This window comes from Onychomys torridus, chromosome 12 (assembly GCF_903995425.1).
Source record: "Onychomys torridus chromosome 12, mOncTor1.1, whole genome shotgun sequence".
Classification (NCBI taxonomy): domain Eukaryota; kingdom Metazoa; phylum Chordata; class Mammalia; order Rodentia; family Cricetidae; genus Onychomys; species Onychomys torridus.
The window spans coordinates 75609295-75624455 of record NC_050454.1 but is presented as its reverse complement, the minus strand read 5'-3'; the positions used below and the strand labels follow the sequence as shown (position 1 = coordinate 75624455).

At 39.9% G+C, this 15161-nt stretch overlaps 1 protein-coding gene across 1 annotated transcript in view; it reads right to left on the bottom strand.

Moving 5' to 3' along the window:
• The window catches only part of LOC118593680 (zinc finger protein 431-like), a 56773-nt gene extending 42436 nt beyond the window's left edge, over positions 1–14337 (bottom strand). The window contains exon 1 of the mRNA XM_036203128.1: positions 14148–14337. Within this exon, the coding sequence (XP_036059021.1) occupies positions 14148–14204 (57 nt within the window). The 5' untranslated portion in view covers positions 14205–14337. The remainder of the gene's footprint in view (positions 1–14147) is intronic.
• Positions 14338–15161: the final 824 nt, after the last annotated feature.

Below are 15161 nucleotides of genomic sequence, written 5' to 3'. Positions count from 1 at the left end.
TGTAGAAAATGGCCAAGATGTAAGTTTAAGAAGTAAAGATCTAAGGTAGTTCTATAATCTTGTAAGAAGTATGTAAGTTTAAGAAGTATAAATAAGTAGATGTTAATATGTTGAGTTTGTAAAAGTGTAAATATTAAGTGTGAGTCTATTCTTAATGTATATGGTGAAAGAACCTGAGATACAGAAGTTAGTGTCCTAGTAGACTGCAAAGTAGGCAGTCTGAATGGTTTCAAAAGCTCCAGAAGCCACTAAGAAGCTAAGAATGGTGGATGCCAGAACCAGCATAAGGCATCTGCACCTGAGATCCGTGGAAAATCAATGCAACGCAGAAAAACCTGAGCTAACATCAAAAACAGTGCAGTTTAGAATACTACTGTAACTAAAAAGATCTGTCTGTGAGAACAAAAGTTGCACAGACACTTGTTTGAACTAAAATTGTTAACTGCAAAAAGTTTTGGTTATAAAACGTCTCTTCGTACTTGGAAGTGAAAGCCTGATACCAGAATTTACTTTTTTGAACTTTTTGAACTTAAAATAATGAGATAAAACTACAAAAAGATTTTGGTTATGGATTTCTTCATATTTGGAGGGCTAGTACCAGAACTTATTATTTTAATTTTGGGACTTATGAAATGAACAACAGTGATTTTACTGCAATGGGACAATTTTGAATTTACTTATAGTGATTACCTAGAAACTTGTCTGGAATTTTGTGTTAAAAATGAAACTGGTTAAATGAAGAAATTTTTTGTTTCTACCTAGACTCAAGATGCAGTTTTGTGTACGCATATATGCTGGTGATTTCATGAATTGTTCTGTGTTAAAAATGTTTTATGGAACAGTTTATGTAAAAATGGAATTGTGGAACTCATTTTGTTACAAATTGGAACTGTTAAAAGGGAAAAGTTCAGGTTTGCTAACTACGCTTGAGATTTTGCTTGAAAAATTATAAAGAAAAGGGAGAGTTAATATTCCTTACTCTTAATTTTTAAAAATGTCTTATTTGAGTGAATTAATGTTATGTTTTGTTAGTAAGAAATGTAAATGGGTATAATAAGGTTACTTTAAAGTGTAAAGAGTTTTATTAAGAAACTGCTTTTAGATGTTTTGCTAAGTTTTCAAAGTATTAATGGTTAGATTGAAAATATTGCTTTTCAATATGGGTTTGTAGAAATTGTATAAGTTTTGGTCTTTTCAACTAGGTTTGAGATTTTGTTTAAAAAAATTATAAAGAAAAGGAGGAGTTATGAGTGAATTAAGGTTGAATGTATGTTTGCAGAAATAATGTTTAACCTATTGGTATTAATGCACCCTGGTTTTGTGGAGTTAAGGAAATATTTAAGTTTGATGTGAATACATCAGGAAGTTTTTTCTATGTTCTGTTAGCAAGAAATTCAAATGATTCTATTAACAGTTAAAGTTGTAAAACTGAGAAAATGGCTAACTATATATAGCACCATTTATGTTAATTCAAATGGTTCTGTAAAGAGTTTGCTTTGAGTTGTAAGACTGGGAGAATTGTGACTATGTATAGCAATATTTATGTTAACCTGTTAATGTAATGATGAAGTTAAGGGATTCTTTAAGTTTGCGATTGCATTAAGTTTTTGGTTTAGAAAGGGCTTGTGCAGCTAAGACTGCTGTAGTCACCTTGGACCTCATCGAAAAGAGAAATGCCATCTTTATCATCCTCTACTCCCATACTGGGAGGTATAACAGCTATGGAGATTGCTGTAAGCTATTAATGAGTTGTTTTTTACATATTAAGAAAGGGGGACCTGTGGGAGCCTGTTTTCGGGTTCCTCCTGGCTTCACCCAGCAGGTCTGCATACAGGATGATTAGGGCCATAGGCCTCAGTGCAGGTGTCTGAGATGGTTTGCACTTGGCTGTGCTGGGGGAGAAGGTCTTTTGCTCCACCACTTGGCGTCTCTATAAATACTCTGAGGCAGAGACAGTCAGGGCCCATTGGAAAAGGTCCCAGGCCTTCTTGAGGCTATCCTTTATTTTCTATCTGTTTATCTCCGCAATATAAATCCTTCTATCTAATATTTCCTGCTGCTCACACCCAAGAAAACTATGGGGAGCTGTGGGGTTGGTGGGTGGGAAAATGCATTTAGTTTAACTTCAACAATCCTCATAGTCTGTAACAGCCACAACACTGTTCAAATGTCCAAAGTTTCTTCTGAGACTTGAGACAATCTCTTATTGTGACATGTTCTAAAATCAAGAAACAAATTAAAACTTTCCAACATAACAATAGCAACAATAGCCCCACAATTCTGTACTCCATTTTTATGATTATTTTGTATGTTGGTATCTAGTTTATTGAGTTCTTTATTATCCTTAGACAACTAAGAGCCACATAGACAAACATGATATTTACTCACTTATAAGTGGATATTAGCTGTTAAGTAAAGAATAATCACAGTATAATTCACATACCCAGAAAAACTAAGTAACAAGGACAGCTGTAGGGGGGGATGCAAAGATTCCTTCCCTAGGAAAAGATAGATTTTTGTGGATAGACTGGGGCAGGAACAGGAATGATCAGATGAGGAAGGGAAGGACAGAGAGAGAGGATACAGGGAGAGAAGACTGGATTAGGGGAGATTTTAGAGAACAATGTGGAAATCTAGTGCAGTGGAAACCTCCTGGAAGCTATGAGTGTGTCCAAAGTGAGGACTTGAAGTAATTGAGAACAGAGAACATGAGCTGGCCGACTGCTTTAGCCACCCAAGGCTCCCAATGGTGAGAATGGGACACCAACCCAGCCACAAAATATTCAACACAATCTTACCCTGTCTGCAAGATATACTGGGTCAATGGCAGCTCAGAACTTGTTCAGTGTCCAAGAAATGACTGGTATAATTTAAGGCCCAAGCCAAAAGAGGGAGCCCATGCCCAACACTGCCTGGATCAACAGGAATTGGAAGTTGAATGCTCAGAGAATTAATGTAGAACCAAATATAATTGACCAAAAAGAAAAAAGTCAATGAAGTGATTCCTAAGTATTTTCTACTATAATCAGAGAATGGTGCCTAGCCCACTTGTCATCAGAGGGGCTTCTTCCAGCAGCTGTTTGGAGCAGATGCAGAGATCCTCATTAAACACTAGCTGGAGTTCTGGGAACCCTGATGAAGATGAGGGGAGGGGAAATTATAGGAACCAAAATGATCAAGGACACAAGGAGAATATAGCCCACAGAATCACCTAAGCAGGGATCATAGTGGCTCACAGAAACTGAAGTAGCAATCATACAGCTTCTATGGGTCTGTGCCAGGTCCTCTGCATATATGCTATGGTTGTGTAGCTTGGTATTTTTGTGGGACTAATAGTAGGAATGGAGGTGTCTCTGACTCTTTGGTCTATATTTCAGACCCTTTTCCTCCTACTGGGTTGCCTAATCCAGCCTTAATATGAGAATTTGTGCCTATTCTTATTACATCTTGTTATGATGTATTCAGATGATATCCCGAGAGTCCTGTTCTTTACTGAAGGGAAATAGAGGAGCAGTGGATCTGGGTGAGTGTGAAGGTGGAAGGGAGGGTGAACTTGGAGGAGTAGAGAGAGAAGAGGCTGTGGTCAGGATGTATTGTATGAGATAAGAATAAATATAAAGAAAACAAAAAAAAAAGAAAATGCATTTAGTTTAACTTCAACAATCCTCATAGTCTGTAACCACAACACTGTTCAAATGTCCAAAGTTTCTTCTGAGACTTGAGACAATCTCTTATTGTGACATGTTCTAAAATCAGGAAACAAATTAAAACTTTCCAACATAACAATAGCAAAATATATGTAATCATTCAGATAGAGAGGAATGTGGCCATGTTCCAGCCTCCAACAGACATCTCATGCTCATATGTAGGATATATCAGCCAGAAGTACATGTATGCCACCAGCCCATGGAACTTCCCCATTCCTTTAGTTCCAACAGACACAATTCCCCACCAATCCTCCAGACACCACCCCTCCAGTCATGTTTCCAACTCCAATTTACTGGACATCCTCTGCTCAAGTGCAGGACATACCAGCTAGAAGAACAGGTAGGAAAACTCAGGAGGAGTCTCCCTGCTGAGAGACCATGTCAGCCATCAGAAATCCAGGAAGGCTACTTACACTTGGACCTCCTCCACTCTTTCAGTACTCCCCAACACTAACCCTAACCCCACTTCCCTCCTTATCATTGTGTCCTAGACCCCAATTTGGGCAGAGATGCTCAAACAAAAGTCACACCAGCTGTCAGAGATCCATGTAGGTCAACTGCCCACAGATTTTCCCCACTCTCAAAGTGCCCCACTGCACAATCCATAGTTCACCATCCCAACGAGGATGGAGACTCCTTGGTGGAACAGAGGCCACATCTGTTGGTATCCTGACACACTCCTTGGAGACATACCCAGAATCCTAATATAAAGTCCTCTTTAAAAAGAAAACTGCCCCTTCCCCTGCTTTCTCTCTCTCTCCATTCCCATGAGGTATACACCCTCAACCCATCTCCTCCCCCTTCTATCTCTCCATCTCTTTCTTTCTTTCTCTCTATCTTTCTAATAAACTCTCTCCATGTGGATGCAGTGCCTGGGGTGTGAATGACTTTCTACAAACTGGTGCCTGCTGCTACATCTACACAGCATGCTTCCCTGCACATGTGGGACACCCTGGCCCAGCCAGCTGGGGTCCCCTGCACGATATATCATAACAACATCTGCCACCAGATTTCTAACCCCCAATTTGGGGGTGAGGGAATGTCTGTTCAACCATAGGCCACACAGACCAGAGGAGCAAAGCAACCATCCAACAAATAAAAATTGAGAAATAGGCACTTAGATCCATAATAACCACAACTCCAGATAGACACCTAGACATCAGCTTCAGAACACAATCCACAACAGCCAGATCAATATGTCACCACCAGAGCCCAGCTCCTCTACCACATGGGCTCTAAATATTCCAACACAGCTGAAGCACAAGCAAAAGACCTTAATACCAACTGTATGAAAATGATAGAGGTCCTTAAAGAGGAAGTGAATAACTCCCTTAAAGAAATCAGAGAAAGAATAAACAACATATTAGAAGAAATGAATAAATCCATAAAGAAAGCCAAGGGAAAAAAAGTTGAAGAAAATGAGTCAAACTCTTCAAGATCTGAAACTGGAAATGGAAGCAATACAAAGAGCACAAGCCAAAGGAATTCTGGAAATGAATATCTAGGTAAGCCAACAGGAACTTCAGAGGCAAGATTCACCAAAAGAATAGAAGAGATGGAAGAGAGAATCTCAGGCATTGAATATATGTTAGAAGAAATGGTTATATTAGTGAAAAAAAGATGCTAAATATAAAAAATTCCTGAAACATAAAATATAAAATATGAAGAGACCAAACCTAGGAATAATAGGCATAAAAGGAAAAGAATCCCAGAAATTTTCTGGCTTGTAGGCCCAGAAAATATTTGCAAAACAATCATAGTCAAAACTTTTCCTAACTGAAATAAGGACACCAGGAGAACACAGCCCACAGAATCAACAAGCAGGGATCATAGGGGCTCATTGAAGCAGCAATCATGGAGCCTAAATGGGTCTTTGCCAGGTCCTCTACATATATGTTATGGTTGTGTAGGTTGGTGTCTTTTAAAGACTTGCAACACTGTGTGTGAGGGTGTGTTTCTTTTTTGCCTGATTTTGGGGCCCTTTTTGTCTGACGGGGTTGCCTTATCCATCTTGATTATGATAGTCTGTGCCTAGTCTTATTGTAAGTTGTTATGTCATGTTTGGTTGATATCCCTGGAAGATTTGTTCTTTTCTGAAGGGAAATGGAGGAGTGGATCTGGTGGAAAGAGGAGCAGTGAAGGAGAGTTGGGAGAATATAGGGAGGGGAGACTTCATTGCATGAGGGGATATATTGTATGAAGGAATAATAAATTTAAAAAATAAGAGAGGAATGTGAATACAGTGAGGGAAGATTGGACCAAGGCAAGAAAAAAAAACTTAGGAAAGAAAACAGCAAATCCTATAGCTCTGTCTCAGACACGTGGAGTTTTCTTCACAAAGAGATTAGATAGCTCTATCCCTGCAAATTTTCATACATGTTTTTCCTTGCTGCTTCCAATCCCTGTATGCAGTTCTCCATGGCAGATGTCTCATAGCTTGTGTATCTTAATATCAAATGGTCTGTCTCAAAGCACAACACAAGCTTCATCTTCACAGCTTTATGCAATGGACTCTCAAGAGTCTCCTCACTGGGTTTTTGACGCATGCCAAACAACAGTGCTGAACTAGAACCACAGAGAAAGAATCCATGGCCTTTAAAATTGCATCTTTCTTGTTTAGAGAACCATTACAACATTAGTGATCCCCCTCAAACACCCCAAATTTGACTACTAAGTTCTAAGTTGTGATGGACCTTATGCTTGGACCAGGGTTGCAGCAGGTTCTGTATGAAGTTCTTTCCTGGGACTAGGAATTGCTTTGCTTACTCCTTCCATAAACTGAAGGAAGTCTGAAAGGAGTCTTATCCTTATGGCACTTTCATAGGCTTTTACTCTAGAGCAAGTGGCTTCACTTTAATAGTGACAATCTCTTATTATGTGTTGTTAGCTTCTCACTTTTCTTTTTTCATTTTTCTTTACTAAGAAATTTTCTACTCACTCTACATACCATCCACAGATCCCCCCTCCTCCTCCCACCCTCCAGCCCTCTTCCTAGGCACCCCACATCCCCACATCCCCCAAGTTAAGGTCTCCCATGGGAAGTCGGCAGAGCCAGGCATGCTCTATTTTTTATCCAAGGGTTGAGATGTGCTTTGATTCTGAAGGGTTTTGTTTGCTTTTTAATGCAGGGATGACCTCCTAGTTGAGGGTACCATGCTCTGCATAACTGAGCTGCACCCAAAGGACTGGCCACTTCCAAGCCATAGAGCATCACCTCCAGAAGCAAAGCCTCCCTCCAGATTCAACTGCCAAAGAGGTCAAAATCATAGTCCATGTCACCAATAGACCTCCTTACACTGTCCCCCACACACAAAAAAAAGTGACAATCTCCTTAAAAGTTCCTGCCTGTTTCAACATTGGACTGCCATCTGAAACTACCTATTGCTTTTCTCTACAAAACAGATTTTGTTTTTTGTTTCTTTTTCACTGGAGACCTAAATGAGTCATCAGTAATAATCATTCAACAAAATCAATATTTTGTCTAAGAAATCAGCCCATTACTTTTTAATTCTGGCTTACTCAATTTCTCAGGGAATGGAGAAGGTAAGAATGATTTGGAGCCAAAATATTATACAAATGCCATCAGGCTAAATTTTTCATGGATAGTTTCCCACTGAAATCCTGTGACTTTGAACTCCTCTGTCTGCATTACTGTCAATATTCACACCTCAGTTCTACAAGAACCTCTAATTAAGCTCTGTGTACAGTTTCTATGGCTTTTGCATCTAAAGTCCTAATATCTTCAACATTCCTCCAAAAGTTATCAATCCCAGGTCCTATACAGCAACAAAATCACTTCTGGTGTACCATGTTTTTTTGTTCTAACTTGGTTGTTTCTTGGTGTGATTAAATTTTCCAACATGGGGCTGGAGAGATGGCTCAGCGGTTAAAAACACTGGCTGTTCATCCAGAGGTCCTGAGTTCAATTCCCAGCAACCACATGGTGGCTCCCAACCATCTGTAATGAGATCTGGCGCCCTCTTCTGGCATGCAGCCAGAACACTGTATACATAATAAATAAATCTTTAAAAAAAATTTTCCAATCAAAAGCATCTTAGGTAATGATCGAGCTGATCTGGCTGATACTGCCATATCACAACCCATCATTGTGGGAGCTTAGGTTAGAAAGTCAAGTTAGCAACTGAAGGCAAAATCCATGGGGAAACTTTTTTATTGCCTTTCTCTCTTGCTTAGTCACTGTCTTGTGCTCAGCTAGTTTTCTTATCCAGCCCAGGCTCACTTGCTTAGAAATATTGCGTTGCTCAGTGGAAAAGCCTTCCCACATTAATCATCAATCAACACACTCTCTCACAAAGTAACTAGCAATTCTGATCTGTGCACACCCTCAACAGATATTCCCTCAGATGACTCTTGGACTCATCATGTTGATAGCTAAAGGTAATTAAGACAAAGAGACAATATACCAGAAGGTTTTAGAAACACAAAACCAAAGTATTAACCAAATAAATCACTTAAGCAGAAGACAAAACAAATATGAAGATATCAAGAACTGGAATACACAGATATGCCTAGAATTAAGGATAGGCAAACCTCTAAGATCAAGAAAAGAAATCTAAAACTGTCTCTCTACAGAAACTTCTAAAACAAACAAACAAAAAAAATCTCAAGGAACTCATAGCAAGGAATTTTCTGAATACAAAATTGGTGAAGGTCCATCATTTTCCAGAGAAGCAACAATATAAAGAGGTGTTAGTAAAACTAACAATGATGGAACCACTAGGGGGAAAAAAGACACGAAGACATACCTACAAATATATATCATGGTCCTTTAACAAGAACCTCAAGATTATAATCGAAATCAAACTCTAAGAAATCAATGGCCATCACTCATCCTGTGCATCCCAGTTCTCTACTTTGTTAATCATAGAAAATGGGTTGGGTAAGGAAGGCTGATCTAACAAAATTGGAGAGATTCACTTGAAGCCTTCTGACATTTTAACTTCATAGAAAAAGTTTTGACTACTAAAAAGATCTGATTGTCTTATGATAAAGAAAAGGATGTTTGCTAGGAGACACCTATTTGTTTCCTATGATTGATGATTGAATGTAAGTCTGAATCAGTGAGGAAATGAAAACTATTCCAAACCAAATGCAAGATAACAGTTTTTTAAATAAACAGTGTATGATTTCTATGATATACCTAAAGTAACTTGTTTTGCTCTAATTGCTTTATAAGTCACAAGAGCTTTTGAAAACCAATTTATGCCCATTTTTATGTGTATGTTTATATGTGAAAGAAAAGAATGTCTTCCATGTGTGTACAGGTGACACATCAGAGAAGAGTGTGTCAGATCCCTGGGATCTGGAGTAGCAAGTGCTTATGAAACTCCCAACTTTGGTATTATGATATGAACTCACATCATCCCCAAGAAGAATATGTGCTGAGCCCCTGGCCAAGCCTCATAGTATTTTTTAAGCAATAAACTAAAAGTCTTTCACAGATCAACAACAAGAACAACAAAGCATAAATAACTACAAAAGTTAATAAATGATCCTTAGGAACATGATGCATCAACATTAAGATATTGTATATGGTAAATTTGCAGCATGAATTGATTATAATCCAAAGAAAATTCACAATAATTTATAAAAGGATACCTGATTCCAAAGCTACATGCAAAGTGGTAACTCTCAGAAAGCTCAATAGTATTATGAAAAAATAGTACACATATTGACAAATTGTGACTTCTGTATTTACCACAAAGCTTCAACCATCAAGAGAGTGTTCAATATTTGTGAAAGAATAAAGAGGATTGAGGGAAACTGACAAGAACAAAAGCAGAAAAACAGTACTAACTTTTAATTAAAAGACCAAAGGAAACTCAGCCAGGAAAACTGTGATTGTGACCAATGTTATCTAGCAACCTTTGATTCTATGTGTATAGAAACTTAATGAACATTGATTTCCCAACTCCCACAAAATTAACTCAAAGTGACCACTAATCTGTTAACATTCTGATCTTCCAGCTACTGATATTTCTTACAGAGAGGCCCCATGCTCTAGAGCCCTTTCTGCCAACGGAGGTGATCTCCTCCAGAGCCTACTATGGATCTAAAATCCCTCGTGTTTCCTTGTGGTTTCAGGCAAATCCAGCCCTAATGTTGTCCAATTACAAAACAATGTTGAAGAATAATTTAATGTTTACTTCTTGATGCATGGATTATGTCACAAGATGTGGCATCTGCCCTATTTATCTGCCCAACACCATGCAACCCCGAGATACCTCTATAGCTCAGACACTTATTTGTGCCCTGGAACTGAACTTCACAGAATCATACCATGGTGGCTGGAAGTAGCTAAAATTTGAAAACATTCTAATCATGTATTGCTGAAGTATTATGCCCATCACCTCCTTTCTACCAGTTTCTAAACTATCTGCAACGTTTATAAGACAAACCTGAAAGTGGAGTGTAACATTTAGAACTTCCAGAAATCTTCAGTTTTCCGATCTGTCTTCCCACTGCACAACAAAAGCAATGCCTGTGTATGCACACTGGACAGTGATATTAGAAGCTCATAGTACTCCATGTCAGGATGGCAGAGCCTCCCCCGCCCCAGGTAATTGACATTCAACAAACTCAGAGGCCAAGGGCTACTGCCCAGGTCACCACAGGGACCAAAAGAACCTCAGTCTGGCTCACTGTCCATCACAGATTAAGCAGCTCTGACAGTTCAGCCAACCTGCTCTTCCTGGTTTAGGGACAGTGGCCCCCACTCACCATGACATGGCTTCTGGCCATCCTTACAGATCCCTACAGCAGAACAACAGGAGAATCCTAGAAATAACATGTAAGCTACCTCCTGCTGGTGCTCCTGATTGCTAAGCCTTCCCAGAGTCTCTCATTAGCTAGGACTACCCAGCTGGGCTTCAGAACATAAGATTAGCAGTTACCCTTCTGGTGAGCAGAAATCAAATGACTGAAGAAGGACACACTCTCCCAGGTTAGCCCATCCACACTAAGGTCAGACAGGACCCTACTCTGGGAAATTTGTAGTTTAGTAAAATCTTCCATTCTAGCAGAGCACTTCCTGTTCCTCTTCTAAGGCACAGGGTCCTGTGTGTGTACACTCCATTACACATTCAGTGTCCAGTGCAGTGAACCCTTTACTTCATAGCTGGGAGATCCTGCAGCCAAACACATGTCACACTCAAACAGTAACTGTTGTTAAACAAAAAGAGGCCATGAATTAGAAAACAATGAAGGGTCTATGGGAAGGTTTAGAGGCAGGAAGGAGATGGTGGAAATAATGTAAATATAATCCAAAAAAATTCTGTTAAAAAGTTGAAACAGGATTTATGGCCATGTGCTCCAGAGACTAGAGATTTGTATTAGAGTATACCAAGTACTACTCACATCATTTCTCTCAGGGTATACATCTTAAACACAGTCATAATAGACAGGGCCACACCATTTTATCCAGTTCTATTTAGGCTGAACTGGTGCAACTAAAGTAATTTGGTTTCATAATAGCTCAGTTTTTTAACCAGATTCTTGACTGTATATGGTCTGGGGACCCAGAAAAATAGCCAGTCAGAATATTTATTGATCATCTAAAATTGATTACCTCACTACTCAATGCTAATGTCAACTACTATCACAGCAGGAAAGCTTTCACCCTCTTTCTTGCCAATCTCTTTGTGCTGTGACTATGCCTGCTTTACAGTTGGTCAGTAATTCAATTATTACACAGGTCCCACTTCATTCATAAATGCACAATAAAATCTAGAGAAGTTGAGAGATATTCATTTACTGATCTATTTTTCCTTCTCACAGACCAGTCAACACCCAGTATGAAAGGAGCTGCAGGACCATCTCTCCAGCACAGGGCAGCAGAGGCAGGATTAGGTGTTCAAAGCAATTCTCAGTTATATAGTATGAAGCATGCCTAAGCTACATGAATCATTGATTGAACCAGTGGTTCTCAACCTTCCTAACGCTGTGACCCTTTAATATAGTTCCTCATGATGTTATGTCCCCCATTTATAAAATTATTTTCACTGCTACTTCATAACTATAGTATTGCTACTGTTATGAATTGTAATATAAATACCTATGCCTAGACCAGTCCTGTGATGGTGTCATTTGATTTCCCAAAGGGAGTCGTGACCCCCCAAGGTTGAGAACCACTCCTCTAAACTGATATATATAAATAAATAAATAAATAAATAAATAATAAACAAGCAGCACTTAAGAAAAACATGGAATGAAATTCTTTAACTGGGAAACATTGAAAAATAGAAAAAAATAGCAGTAATGCATGTAAAGAAAATGAATTTTTAAAATGTACCAATAATTGACATTTTAAAATGACAAGCATAATTGGAATAACATTTAGCTTTATACTGACTTTAAAACAGAGTAGATACTTCCCTGAAGAGAGAATTAATATGAAACTGTATGCCTTTGTCCCATGTAAAATGTTAGCCATTGAGTGCTATAAGCTGATACACGGAGTTACAGCCAATGGTCTGTGTCTCAAATCTCTCAGCTGATTTAACTGTGTCAACCATGATTGCAAATATTTGCATAGGAGAGTTCTCTAATTGGAAAGTGAATATTTAATAGTTCAAGCTATCCTCCTTAAACTGTACACCCACCAATTCTGTCTGTCTTCATTCAACTAGAAGGAATTAATACATGCAGGGAAATTACAGAGAAAGTCACTCACCATGCTCCATCAGTCCTTCTTTGTAAAGGAGACCCCTGCAGTTCACTGCCTCCAAATTCACTCTCTGAGCTAGCTACTGTCTAGTCTGTTTCCCCTACAGTGTACAGAGTACACTGTTCCTCCTCTTCTGGTCTGAAGGGAGAAGCCATGCTGCACATGCAAATCCTTTTCCTGTTACTACAAAGGACGCCCACTATATGACTCAAACTGGTAATTTTAGAACTCTGCAGTGTTGCAGGCCTGTAATCCAAGAATTTAGGGTGGTTAGTCAGGAGGATAACAAGAGCAATGCCCTCTGGGGCTACAGACAGGGTTCAAGTACACATCAATTGTTGCACTAATCCTAAATGGTCTTATAATAAAAACCCAGAGTCAAATATTGGGGTAAATGCTGAAAGATCAGAGGAAACAAGCCACAGCCACTTCTTACTTTGCCAACTCCTCAGCCAATCCTGCTCCATGAATCCTCAGACTGAAAGCTCCTGAGTCCTCAGCTGAAAGGCCTCCAGTCCCTGTCTCTGCTTATATGCCTTTTTCCACCCAGCCATATCACTTCCTCTCTCAACTTTCCTAATACTGAGATTAATGTCATGTGTGCTTCCCAAATACTGGTAGCAAAGGCATGAGATCTCAAGTGCTGGGTTTAAAGGGATGTGACTCCCAAGTACTGGGGTTAAAGGTGTGTGCCACCATTGCCTGGCTATTTCTCTCCTAGACTGGATCAATCTCATGTAGCCCAGTGTGACCTTGAACTCACAGAAATCCAGACGAAGCTCTGCCTCTGCTTCCCAAGTGCTAAGAATAAAGGTGTGTGCCACCACTGCCTGATCTTTCTGGCTAATTCTGGCTATCTCTGTCCTCTGATCTTCAGGAGAATTTTATTTGTTCAAAACATCATCACACTCAATCATTATAGGAGACCTTGACTCAAAACTGCTTTTCAAAAAGGCTGGAGATGCAGCTGTTGTAAAATTATACCTTCATGGCATACCAGAACCTAATGTTGGTTGTGACCTGTAATGGCCCCTTGAGCAGCATGTTAGAGACCTTTGATGGGGAGGTGGGCCTTTTTGCTGGTTGTAAATCAGGGTTGTCTCACTTCTTATCAGAATATACCTTAACAGCTGATTAATCCTGGTGAACAAACATTTACAACACCCCCTTACCTAAATTCTACTTTGTGTGACTTAATGTCTCCTAAGAACTGGTAAATCCTTACACCATTAATTCCACTACCATCAATTTTACTCTTCTACATCACAGTTTAGCAGCGGAACGCTTCTCTACACAGGAAATAGTGTTTACAAGCCCCACAGCATTAACTCCAGATGAATTCTAAGCCTAATTGTTAAATATTGAAAGTGCAGAACTTCTGGAAGATATTAGAGAGGCCATTACTCTACGAGTTTGGTAAATCTGATGATGTTTCTCCACACATGACAATATAAGCACTACAGGCACCAGAATTTCACAGTGTTATTAACAACAAGGATAGTTCTAAGCACAGATCTGCTCCCAATGCTCTGTGCAGATACAGCCATGGGTGTGAAGTTATTCAGAGGCTGCCAGCCCGGCCCAAACACTGGCAAGGATCACACAGGACCACGCTGGACCGTGGATCAGGTGGAAACATGCTGAACTCTGTCTGGAAGCTGGCTCCCACCCAGCCAGGGGAGAACCCATCAAACCAGCTCCCGAGCCTCAGCCGGCTGCTCCACCTAGTCTGGGGACAGCAGCACCTCACTTACCATGTCTGGCCACTCCTCCCGACCTCGGGACAGCGGTCCCTCACTCAACTGGCCCATCGCCCCTCTCCATCTGTGGAAAGCAACCCCTCACTCACCATGGTGTTGCTGCTTAGCTGACTCCCTCACTCCACAATGGAGCCCAAGGTGCAGCACACATGTCTACTAGTGACTTCATCAGGAGAAGAGCTGAGCCAGAAGCCTGGCTCCCGGAAGAACCCACCCATCTGACTGGCGGGTCTACCGAAGACTCTGATTGGCTAGTGAGGCCTGAGTGACAGCACCTGGCGAGCAGGAGTACAGCACAGTGGTTCCCAGCCCTGGCTTCTAGTCTAAGGACAGACCTATCCCAGATTGGCTAGAGATTTGTCCCAAATTCAACAGCAAGCCTCTTGTTAATGTAAATCAATGGGTTCAGTTTTAAAATAAAGTATACAAATTCAGAAGGAGGCTAAACAATGTTGCAAAATAGGAACAAGGAGCAACTCAAGAACATTGTAAACAAAGTCCACAGTAGTGTTGGTACTGAAAACCAGTCCCTTGTGTGGAAAGTATTGGGTTCTTAGGATCTGAAGAAACCCTTCCAAAAGGCCCTGGTCTCAGATTATTACCAGCTCTCCCAAGCATATTCCTGGTATTAGAGATGGAGCTCTGATTGTGCTCTATGCATCAGTGTCTTACAGAAACTTCCCAAAGCCTTGGCAGGTTGGCAAACTTTGAGAGGCTAGATTTAAGTATCTTCTAGAAGTTCTGCATTTTGCATTTGACATTTAGGTGTAAGATCCATTTGGAGTTAGTTTGTGGAGATTGTAAATGGCATATCATGTGCTAGGTAGCTCGCCACTATTAAGCTGCAATTTAGAAGACTAGAATTGGTGATATAAAGGATTTACTAGTGCTTAGGAAATAGTAATTCACACAAAGAAGAACTTAGCTAAGGGAGGGCTACCCCAAAGATAAATAGTATGTTAACCAAGGCTATTAGAGATTTGGATGCTAGGATGTAAATGTTTATTC